General features: G+C 45.3%; 1 protein-coding gene across 2 annotated transcripts in view; it reads right to left on the bottom strand.

Moving 5' to 3' along the window:
- Nucleotides 1–420: 420 nt before the first annotated feature.
- The window catches only part of MAU2 (MAU2 sister chromatid cohesion factor), a 41364-nt gene continuing 29925 nt past the window's right edge, over nucleotides 421–11859 (bottom strand). For both annotated transcript variants that reach the window (XM_084825532.1, XM_084825533.1), the window contains exons 18-19: nucleotides 6152–6279; nucleotides 421–5581 (exon numbers count right to left, since the gene is read on the bottom strand). In XM_084825532.1, coding sequence (XP_084681658.1) covers nucleotides 5507–5581; nucleotides 6152–6279 — 203 coding nt within the window. In that variant the 3' untranslated portion in view covers nucleotides 421–5506. The remainder of the gene's footprint in view (nucleotides 5582–6151; nucleotides 6280–11859) is intronic.

Here is an 11859-nt window from a genome sequence, read left to right as displayed (position 1 = left end):
TTGCACTTGCCTTGTACATCTTCTTTATGTGTGCACATCAGTGCTAGGAAAGATTAAACACTTTTCTTAAAAGGTTAAAAGACAAAACTGTACAAATTTCCTAAAGAACACTTCTTTAAAAGGTAAATAAGAATTGTTTCACAGAGTGTAACATGAGCAGGAAGAGGAGTAACGCACATGAGATTCAGCAAGAACTGTCAAACACACTGGCAGACACCACTTTTTAAGTGCAAAATCACAAACTCACCTACCCACCCACCCACCAGCTGGCCAAAATGAGGGTTTCTGGGGAGGCGGGACTACCAGCTGCAACAGAGGACTGTTGAAGTATACTATTTGGAATGGGGGTGGGAAGGAGATGGGGAACCTCCGGCCCCTGCCCTCATCTCTGAGTAGAGATCAGAGACAAGGGATTTCCTCTCCCCACTCCCCTGTTGCAAATGAGGCTTTTTTTTTTTTTTACATTTAAAAAACCCTCCATTGGTGACAATGGAGGCTCTTAGAAAGCCGAATTACAGCGAGGGGCATTTTGGGAAGAGGGGGTGTTGCTGCTGGGGAGGGAAAAGTTAACCCTCCACTATGGCTCCCTCTGGAAAATCACCCCTCCTTCCATTTCTTCCTGGCAACTAACACCAAACAAAGATGTCCTCTTCATCATAGGGGATTGGAATGCTAAAGTAGGAAGTCAAGAAATCACCGGGATAACAGGCAGGCATGGCCTTGGTGTACAAAATGAAGCAGGACAAAAGCTAATAGAGTTTTGCCAAGAGAACACGCTGATCATAGCAAACACTCTTTTCCAACAGCACAAGAGACGACTCTACACATGGACATCACCAGATGGTCAATATCGAAATCAGATTATGTCCTTTGCAGCCAAAGATGGAGAAGCTCTATACAGTCAGTAAAAACAAGACCTGGAGCTGACTGTGGTTCAGATCATGAGCTTCTTGTTGCAAAATTTCAGCTTAAATTGAAGAACGTAGGGAAAACCACTAAACCATTCAGGTATGACCTAATGAATATACAGTGGAGATGAGGAATAGATTTCAGGGATTAGACTTAGACCTGATAGACAGAGTGCCTGAGGAACTATGGACGGAGGTCCGTAACATTGTACAGGAGGCAGCAACTCAATCCATCCCAAAGAAAAAGAAATGCAAGAAAGCCAAGTGGCTGTCTGATGAGGCTTTACAAGTAGCTGAAGAAAGAAGGGAAGCGAAAAGCAAGGGAGAAAGGGGAAGATATATCCAAATGAATGCAGAGTTCCAGAGAATCGCAAGGAGAGACAAGAAGGCCTTCTTAAATGAACAATGCAAAGAAATCGAGGAAAACAACAGAATGGGAAAGACTAGAGATCTCTTCAAGAAAATGGGAGATCTCAAGGGAACGTTTTGTGCAAAGACAGGCATGATAAAGGACAAAGAAGGCAGGGACCTAACAGATGCAGATGAGATTAAGAAGAGGTGGAAAGAATACACAGAAGAACTATACAGGAAAGATCTGAATGTCCCTGATAGCCATGATAGTGCAGTCACTGAACTTGAGCCGGACATCCTCGAGAGTGAAGTCAAGTGGGCCTTAGGAAGCATTACTAACAACAAAGCTAGCGGAGATGACAGTATTCCAGCTGAGCTATTTAAAATCCTAAAAGATGATGCTGTTAAAGTGCTGCATTCAATATGCCAACAAATTTGGCACACTCAACAATGGCCGTAAGACTGGAAAAGGTCAGTTTACATTCCAATTCCAAAGAAGGGCAACGCCAAAGAGTGTTCAAACTACCGCACCATTGAGCTCATTTCACATGCCAGCAAGGTGATGCTCAAAATCCTACAAGCTAGGCTTCAGCAGTATGCGAACCGAGAACTACCGGAAGTACAAGCTGGGTTTCGAAGAGGCAGAGGAACTAGAGATCAAATTGCCAACATTCGCTGCATCATGACGAAAGCAAGAGAATTCCAGAAAAACGTCTATTTCTGCTTCATTGACTACGCTAAAGCCTTTGATTGTGTGGATCACAACAAACTGTGGCAAATTCTTAAAGAGATGGGAGTACCAGACCAGCTTACCTGTCTCCTGAGAAACCTGTACGAGGGACAAGAAGCAACGGTAAGAACCAGACATGGAACAACCGAGTGGTTCAAAATTGGGAAAGGAGTACGACAAGGCTGTATATTGTCACCTTGCTTATTTAATTATATGCAGAGTACATCATGAGAAACGCTGGGTTGGATGAATCACAGGTCAGAATTAAGATTGCCGGGAGAATTATCAACAACCTCAGATACGCAGACGATACCACCCTAATGGCAGAAAGCAAAGAGGATCTCAAGAGCCTCTTGTTGAGGGTGAAAGAGGAGAGTGCAAAAGCTGGTTTGAAACTCAACATTAAAAAACTAAGATCATGGCATCTGGCCCCATCACTTCCTGGCATATAGAAGGGGAGGAAATGGAAGCAGTGACAGATTTTATTTTCTTGGGTTCCAAGATCACTGCAGACGGTGACTGTAGCCATGAAATTAAAAGACACTTGCTCCTTGGGAGGAAAGCTATGGCAAACCTAGACAGCATAGTAAGAAGCAGAGACATCACCTTCCTGACAAAGGTTCGTATAATCAAAGCTATGGTTTTCCCAGTAGCAACGTATAGCTGTGAGAGCTGGACTATAAGGAAGGCTGAGCGCCGAAAGAATTGATGCTTTCGAACTGTGGTGCTGGAGAAGACTCTTACGAGTCCCCTGGACTGCAAGGAGGTCAAATCAGTCCATCCTAAAGGATATCAACCCTGAGTGCTCATTGGAAGGACAGAGGCTGAAGCTGAAGCTCAAATATTTTGGCCACCTAATGCGAAGAGAAAACTCTCTGGAAAAGACCCTGATGCTGGGAAAGACTGAAGGCAAAAGGAGAAGGGGACAGCAGAGGATGAGATGGCTACATAGCATCACCGATGCAATGAATATGAACGTGAGCACGCTCCGGGAGAGAGCACAGGACAGGAAGGCCTGGCGTGCTGTGGTCCATGGGGTCACGAAGAGTCGGACATGAACGAAGAGTCGGACACGACTGAACGACTGAACAACAACAACTCCCAAGATGGTGCTCACTTTATTAACCATCCTGAACATTGCCTTGGAAGTCTAGGGGTGGGGATGACAGAGAAGAGTCCCTGTCTGGGACAGCCTTCCCCAGCCTAGAGCCCTCCAGATGCATTGGACTACAATTCCCATCATCCCCAGTCAATAGGCCCACTGGCCACACTAGCTGCGATGGGGGTTGTAGGCCAACTCCTCTGGAGGGCACCAGTTTGGGGAAGGTTGGTCTGGAGAATCAAGCCCCACTCCTTCTGCCCAAGAACGCAGGAGACGCCCATCCTTGCATTATGCCTCTCCCCGCCGCCCCACAGGTACCAATTCTAAGAGGTTTGTGGACTGGTCAGCCTCTTCTTTGTGGGCCCAACTCTACTTGCATCTCGCCTCAAGATGCATCCCGCTGGGCAGGACCCTCTATTTCTCAGCACCTCCCCTTCCTAGTGCTAAACGTTTGTGAGAACTCAAGAACAAGATGTATCCCGGGTGGCTCGAGACAGGAGGGCGAACCTCAGTTACAAGTGTACTTCTGAGTACATTCATCTCTTCCAAGATGGCAGATGCAGAGCCTGCACCCACATGAGCCAATAAGCATTTTTTGCTTCTCTAGGGGGTGACAACTGTATTTCATGAATCATCTGTGAATCAGCACTATATACAGGCATATATTCCACCCAAGAAGGGCAATCCAAGTTCAGTAATACCAAAAGGCAGTAATCGAAGGGTTCTCACCTCTCCCAGTTCTCCTGACTGCCTCCCATCCTGTGCCTACCCTTCGAGGACAGCATGATTAGAAGATGCCGTTTGTATTTCTGGGATGATAAATATTCTCGATAAAAACCCCACGATTATAAATTCACTTATCTCGTTACAGGATCACATATTCACACCACACACACCAAAACCAGGGTTGCGTCCTGGCCCCAAAATAAAACAGTAATGAATTCTGCACCAGGAAAAGTTGGATTCTGCAACATGAATCAATTATGCAAATCTAACATATTTGCTTAACTGCTTATTTTGCACACTAGTCTGATTTAAGTATTTTGCATACTTTGTTACATTTTGCTAGACATGGGAGAGGCAAGGAGACTTAAGTCCCAGCCCCAAGCACTTGAAAGTTTGTTTGGATCCCAGAAGGCATTGTTCACATACTTTCAAGTGTATCTTTGCAGCCATTAAGGACTAGAAACTTGCTCCATCAAAAGAAGCAGCAAGCACGCTGCGATTTTCAAAAAGCTGTGCTTTGTACCATTCTGCAGTATCCACTCAGCCCAGGCTGGAAGCCAGTGAAGGGCAACTTGTTCACCAAAACATCTGGAGGGCCAGAACTCCCATCAGCCCTAGCCAGCATAGCCAATGGTGAGGGGTGAGGGGAGTTGCCGGTCCAAACACACGAAGAGCCACAAGTTGCCCACCCCAGCAGTAAGCTATCACAAATAAATCCCAGGGGGCCACAAAGATCAGTCTGGCTTACCAGCCAAGTATTCATTTCTCCCCACTATCTATTCCTCGAACCTCCTAGCAAGAGCAGAGGGCTGGAGGGAGAGGCAGAGTCCTGTCCCCTTCCCCCAAACAGAGAATGGGAAGTCACCAATTTTGCCCTAGAACTAAAGAAATGGATGAACTTGAAGAAAAGCGAAACCATTTCTCAGAGGGGAAAGATGTTATCCAAGGGCTCAGCTCGTTAGCTTCTCTCCAGCAGCCCCCCTCAAGAATGCAAAGAGAAAATTCCCTGAAGTGACCCACAGAAAGCAAGATCATCTTTTTTTAACTTTCCCTCTGTTCTCAGTTCTTTGCACCATACGTTGGGCCAAAGGAGGCAGCAAATCCTTTGTGAGAGAATACAGCCTGGGCTGGTTGATGACTAATGCAAATATGAGAATTTTCAACAGTAAATGCCATCACGAAATCAAACAGCTCCAGGTATATGAGGGACAATAGAGCACCAGCTAAAATGCAAGGTGTGGCATTTTCAGGGACAGTTTTAATGAGCACAGTGGTAGATGGGGTCTTCAGTTGCCCCACCCAGCTCTACCAATCCGGGGGGGTTTCCCTTCATGATACTGGGTCTTTTCTCTTTAAAAAATCACTAAGATTCAGCTCAAGTGAAGGAGAGCATGTCTGTCTGTCAAACCTTATTCTGAGAAAGAGGAAACATCACATTACAGCCTCCTCTCACAACAATGTGTGTGTATGTGCCAACACACCCCTGCAATCCTGGCGACACACGGACAGACAGAAAGCTTTCGGAGGAGCTAAGAACAGCCATGCCACACTGTGAGTCTCTGAAGGGTACCCTCAGTGCAACTCCTGAGAGGCTAGGAGAGGAATCTGCAGCCCATCCTTTGTTAAAAAGAGTTTGGCGTAAGAAAGCGTTTCTGGCATCTTTCTGAACAGAGTATGCAGGCCTCCTGTTCACAACAGACTGGCCAGGCTGGTGGTGGGTCCATTCTGCGCCTGGAACTGTACAGGTGGGGGTCCGTCTGTCCACTGCAGGTGAGAAAAATAAAGAAGCAGATTAATACACATGGTTGGTGGGTAGTGATTTATCTGGTAATGTTAAATCAATATGACTTGTTTAGCAGCTTGCATTATGGAAATACTGGATGGCTGCTGTGAAACAGGGATGGGCAACCTTTTATGGAGGGGAGGGCAGCATTGCTCCCTATGGAATCCTTTTGGGGATGGCTCAAGCGGTGGAATGGTGGTGGAAGTGTCAGAAGATGAGTGGAGGTGGGAATCCCAGATTCCCTCCTAAAACCGGCCAGCCACAGAAGAAATCAGGAGAGAGAGCAACAGCTATGATCAGAAACTCCCACACGTTCTGTGCCTCTGCAGCTTTCAATGGTTGGCAGGAGCGTTTGGGTGGCTGCAACACTAGAAACTTCCATGGCTGGGAGGAAAGCACCTCTGGGCTCCTCCATGGTGGTATCTTCTCTCCCCTGGAACTTTGTGCTCTCCCCCCAACAGAAAATATGAAACTACACTCAGACACACAAACATTACAGGAAAAAGAGCCAAAGGAGGCCCCCAGGACTTTGAACATGAAGGCCACCATACCGTGATGAGGTTGTGCTCTGGGAGGCTACAGGCCTCGATGTGGTCCTGGAGCAATTGCTGGGAGAAGTTCTGATGCATTTGCGCTGCTTCATGGGCATCAATGGCATTTCCACATGCTTTGTTCAGATCTTTTTTTTTGCAGAGGTAAAGAGGGGGGAGGGAGGGGGGGAGAGAGAGAGAGAGAGATTAGGTTAGATTGTAAATCCCTCAGGGCAGAGACCCATCCTCTCATAACTTGTGAAGTGCCATGTACACAGATGGTGCTAAATAGTGATAGAAAACTAATACTAATTAAAAAGAACAGACATCAGAAAGAGCAACTATTATTATTTTTAAGCAGGTTTTAAAAAATCAATTACAATAAATGGCTTCATTCTAGACCAGCTCTAGGAGTCTGATATGAGTATCCACGTTAAAGCCTACACTTACAATATCTGAAAACTGAATATACGACTTTCTAAAATGTACACGTAGAAGAGATCTAACATCAGAAGTACAAAAATGTTCCTACGCTGTGCTGTATCTATTTTTGCAGCCTTCCTACTGAGAGCGGCAACTCATCACAGGAGCTAGGAACCTTTATCATAATGTAGCAGCCATATCGGGGGTCAGACTAAGTAGCCTCATGCAGTCTCATGCTTCATGTTCTTGCTGAGCTCTTTCTCCCTTGAATATATTGTTGTAAGCTGACGAGACACAGGAATTCCTTATCTTGTCAAAGGTCATACAATTGTATATCTTGTTCTCTGCTGTTCTCTTCTGTTCTCTCCTTATCATGGCTACCCTATAACCCAGTTCTTGTATTATAAACAATAGTGCTAAGAGAAGAAATGTTGAGGATTGCAACCCCATGCGGGAGGGGGAGGAGGAGCCGTTTCATATGTGTCACAATGTCTATAAAACCAATGTGCTAATGTAAATCGGGGCTTCTGGCTCTTTGGAAATGATTCCAGCCTTAAGCCCGCGCGTTAAATAAAGAATCTCTTTTTCCTTCACTCCGTGGTCTCTCTGACTCTGGGTTCTGCAACATAAATGGTGCCGTGACTCGGATGTGGCAGGCTCTGAGCCAGACAGGTGGCAGTTGCCTGCTCTTGATCGCCGCACCGGGAAGACGAGCTCGGCGCATGCCTCCCTTTCTTGGCGCCACCGACCTTTTTGTCGAGTGAATGGGAGAAAGCCTGCACCGGGATCGCCCAAACGGCAGCGAGCAGCAAGAGAACCTTGGGAAGCGGAGGAAGGAACTTGAGCCCTGCCTGTATCGCAGCTGCAATTGAGTTGAAACCCACATTGGAAGCCTTCAGGAGAAAGGCAAGTATATGGGAAAAAGAGGGCCCCGCCTTTAGGGAGAAAGGCCACTGGGCAGAAAAAAAGAGGGCCCCGCCTTATGAAGAAGGTCAGTGTTGGTGGTATACGTATACAAAAGAACCTACTCCTTGCGGGTAGAAGGGGGGCCTGATCACACCCCCGAGTGGGCGCCAGTACCTAGCACGCCAGTACTCAGTAGGAAGCTGAGGAAGCTGGGGAAGCCGTTTTCCGCTCTGGTAAAAAGTGGGAAAAGTGGGTGGCAGGGACATATGGATGTAGTGGAGAGATTGATGATTGTGTGAGTGGCTACTGCGGTTTCTGACGCATACCGTTGACCGTCCGGGTGCCCAGGCCAGTAGCAAAGTGCGTGTTGTGAAAAATCCTCTTGTGTCAGCCAGTGAGACCCCTTACTCACTGACCAATTCCCATTCCCTAATTGTGTCTGTCTTCAATTTAGGAGGGAGGCTATGGGTGGTGGGGGAAGCAAACCTTGCACGCCCTTGAGATGTATGTCAAACAAAGAAGGAAAAAGGTTTTTTTTTAAAAAAAGATTCAGAATAGAAAGAGAGAACAGCAAAAAGCTCAAGGTCGAGCTGAGAGGAAAAAAAGAACAAGATCTGAGGCTGTTAATTAGAAAAATGTTGCAGGACAGTCTGGCTTTTAACAAAGCGTGGGAGCGTGAGAGTGTAAGGCCGAAGAAGTAGCTGTTAGCCTAGTGTGCCGAGAGAGGGGGGGCAGGAAAATTGCCCACAACGTTCTGAGTTGTACAACATCATCACCTCGCCTAATTGAGATAAAATCCCTAAGAAATGGAAACTGAAAATGAAGACCCAGAAGATGAAGGCAAAATAGAAAATAAAGGTGAAGAATCAGCCCCCAGAGCACAGGCTAGACCCCTCTTCGAGTGAAAAGTGTGCCATAAGACTGTCCCAAAGCAGAATGAAGCGGAAAGACCATGTTGAAGATCTCTGTCAAGGTAACCGTGTTTAGCTTTGAACTGTGTTAGAATTGCATAGAGCCTGTAGCTACTGACCATCAGCTATATGATTTCTGAAGAGCGTAACCATTAAGCTTTTGCCGTGGGATTCCCTGCAATGAAGAAATCTCACTGATTTGAGTGTCCAGTGTTACACTGCCTAAGTGTGTGTGCTAAAGAGACCGAGAAACCAGACAGCATGTTCCTGGCCAAGCCAAAATCACGCTACTGCCATGCTCCTGGAAGCTGCAATAAACTGTGTAAGCTGGGAGACCCAACCTGATTGAGAAGAAAAGAAAATATTGGAGCAACTGTCTTGAAAAACAATGAGATCTGTGTAGCTGGCTGGCTGACGCTGTCAGTGATGTTACAACTTTAAGACTGTTTTCCTGTTTGAGACCCCAGCGAAAAAAGCTAACCCGAGTTATTTGTTGCCCGTGCCAAAGCAAGAATTTGGTGGCCCTGTACCTCGTGTCCTGTTTTGAGCTTGAGATTTACAAATACAAACAAACTGAGAAGCTTGCCTTTGAAGTCCTGCAAATCACCCCACCGCCTTCCCGAAGATTAATAGCTGCCTGAAAAATGCAAGTATAAAGCGATGCCCATCACCCCCCAGCGTCCTGAGTTTCGGCACTCAGTGTTTCAGTGCTTTCGTGTACCAGGTTAGAAGGAAAAAAAAAAAGAGTAAGTTTTTAAAATGTCTGTGAGAGAACCTGACAGAAGTAAAATAAAATTTACAGAGGAGTTGCCCAGGTTAAAGTGTCACGGCTAGAGAGCTGAGCTGTGCCGCTCTGTTTAGACAGAGGCCTTGCTAAAAAGTTAAAGGCCCTTGTCTGTCAAAAAGGGTGTAGGGCCACACTTTCCCTTTTTAAACTCATGCAAAAGTAGAGAGCCTTTGCTAGAAACATCGCATCTTCATTGCCCAGAGCCTTCACTGTTTGCCTCCATCATCATCTGGGCTTTTTAGAGACACTCTGCACATGAACTAAAATTTTAAATTGTCAAAGACTTGCCATGGACAGTGCTGTGAAGCTTTTGATAAACTTAAACTCTCATCGCTGTGGACCATGTGTCTGTGTTTGTAGTCAGCTCAGTGTACAGCAGGCTAAGTTTGATCTGTGACTTTTAGATTTCCTTCTGCCAGAACTCATGCAGCATAGAGTTGCCGATGCAAAAATGGTGACCTAGAACTCTGCGTGTGTGGGTATGCCCGTCCCTTGATTTTAATGAGCCCTGAGCTTTCAGCCAGAAGACCAGTATGATTGCTGGATCTGCTCCATCATGCCTTACCATGCAAGAAGTGTTTTCCATTCATTGTGTTAAATTGCAGAAAAAGTTTGTTGTATATATTTTGTGATTTCTTAGATATCATAAAGTATATGTGATATTTGCAGATTAGTGTTAGTTGCAACTCCAAATGATACTAAGTGTGGTTCCCAATAGATGACAAGAAAAGAAAGACAAAAGCAAGTAGAAAAGAAGGAATAGAGAAAGTAGAAGACAGATAGAGAAGAGAGAAAAAAGAAAGAAAAGGCAAGAGGCAAAGAAAAAACATTTATAAAAAAGAAGCGTGGCCATAGTTGCCCCCATGATAAATTAAAAGCAGCTGATTGTGCCTGGAGCTTATTACCTGGGGTAAAGTAGCCACAATAATGTAATAGTTCTTTAAAATAAAGAAAATGTAACTAGAAGGAGAAGAAGAGCCTATCCCAAATGTATGTCATTGGGACTAGTGTAAGGCAGAAAGGTTTAAGTGAGTAAGTTTAACTTGAAAAAGACGAATAAAGAGACAAGGCTGGTGCATGGAGCAGAAAGTTTTATATAAAAAGTTTGAAACATGATCTGCAATACAGGCAGATCAGCAAAGATAAAGAAAGCAAAAGAAAGAAAAAATTTGTCTTCCCATACTAATAAATAAAAGTGTTATCAAGCACTTTGGGAAGCGAAGTTGTTTACAGGAAGCTGTGCCTGAGAACCAAACACTTCTAGCCTATGCTAAAAATGCTTGCTAGTGTTGTGCTGCCTCATGGGTAACATGTATGGTATAAAACCCATTTAGCCCAATAGCTCGTGGTTCAGAGAAGCTGTCTGATCCAACCATTAAGTACGCCTGTGTGCTGTAAGTTACCCAATAAAGTCTCCTTGTAAGTAATCCCCCCCTCGCTGGAATCCCAAAACACAAGTTGGGCTAGAGCGCCTCACCCAGTATCAAACCCTGCTGTTAGAAGCCATGAAAGCAGGTATAAAGAAGTCAATTAATATGACCAAAGTGTCTAAAGTGCTGCAAGGTGCCACCGAGGCCCCAGAGCGTACTTGGAGCATCTTTCAAATGCCTATCGCCAGTACACCCCCCTCGACCCAGAGGCCCAAGAAGACGTAAACGAAAAAAGAAAAGAAGAAGACCCGGCAGAGGCAGAAGATTCTTAAAAAAAAGAACCAGTGTGCCCAGTGTGGACAAGATGGACATTAGTGGCATGAATGCCCAAATAAAATAAATCAAATACACAAAGGAAAAAACCAAAGAGGCCAGAATGGGCGAAGAGGGAGACAGCTTGAGAGGGGCCGTGACATTGACTGTGAGGGGCAGTGACATTGACTTCATGATTGACACTGGAGTGGCATCAAGAGCAAGCAAACGTTAGCCTTAAACAAGAAGTCCAAACACTGAGCAAAGGTCTTCAAGCCCAGCGTCGCTTTGTCTTAAAAAAATAAGCCATTCCCATCACAGAAGTTCATCCTTTCCAACCAAGAGTTAAAGTATGAGTTAAAGAGGGAAAAATAACCCTTTGACTCCCAGATGGAAAGAACTCAGAACTGTCATACTTTCCACCCCCGCAGCTATAAAAGCAGCTAGAATTAAACCCTGGATACATTGGACACGAGTCAAGAGAGCGAGAGGGGGAAAGTAGACCATAAACAGAAATCCTGAAAATCCTTTAAAAATCATTCTGAAAAAGCAGTAAGAAGACTCAGGCTAGACCTTACTGTGGACACACCGGGAAACTGTCCCCCTGCGTACGGTCAGACCTGCAACTGGAGAATTGAAGAAGGGGACTAGACCCTACTGCAGCTTGCCAGGTGAATAGCTGCCCAGCGTACGGTCAGATCCCAAAGAAGATCAAACATGCGTGTTGTAGTGTTAGTAGTGTTGCATTGTGTTTCCTTAATAAGGTGCAAAAAGGGGGGTCTGCCCCTGGAAAAAAAAGTTTGTCCCAGTGATTTGCTGATAATTACTGGCTTCACCTGGCTAACATCACGAGAGTAAAACATTTTTGTTTGCCAAGAGGTATACCTGCAAACAGGCTTATTAGCTCTTGCCTAATACCTGTCTGTAGACATCCTGGGAAAATTCAAAAAGATACCATGTTAAGAGTTTATGGTGTAAGTTTAACTTATTCCCAAAATGCTAATTGGGGCGTAGTTGCAA

Source organism: Heloderma suspectum, chromosome Z (assembly GCF_057233095.1).
Source record: "Heloderma suspectum isolate Gila_16-S chromosome Z, 16-S_ref, whole genome shotgun sequence".
Lineage (NCBI taxonomy): Eukaryota > Metazoa > Chordata > Lepidosauria > Squamata > Helodermatidae > Heloderma > Heloderma suspectum.
Note: the sequence above shows the minus strand (reverse complement) of the source record. Positions and strands in the feature narration are given on the sequence as shown.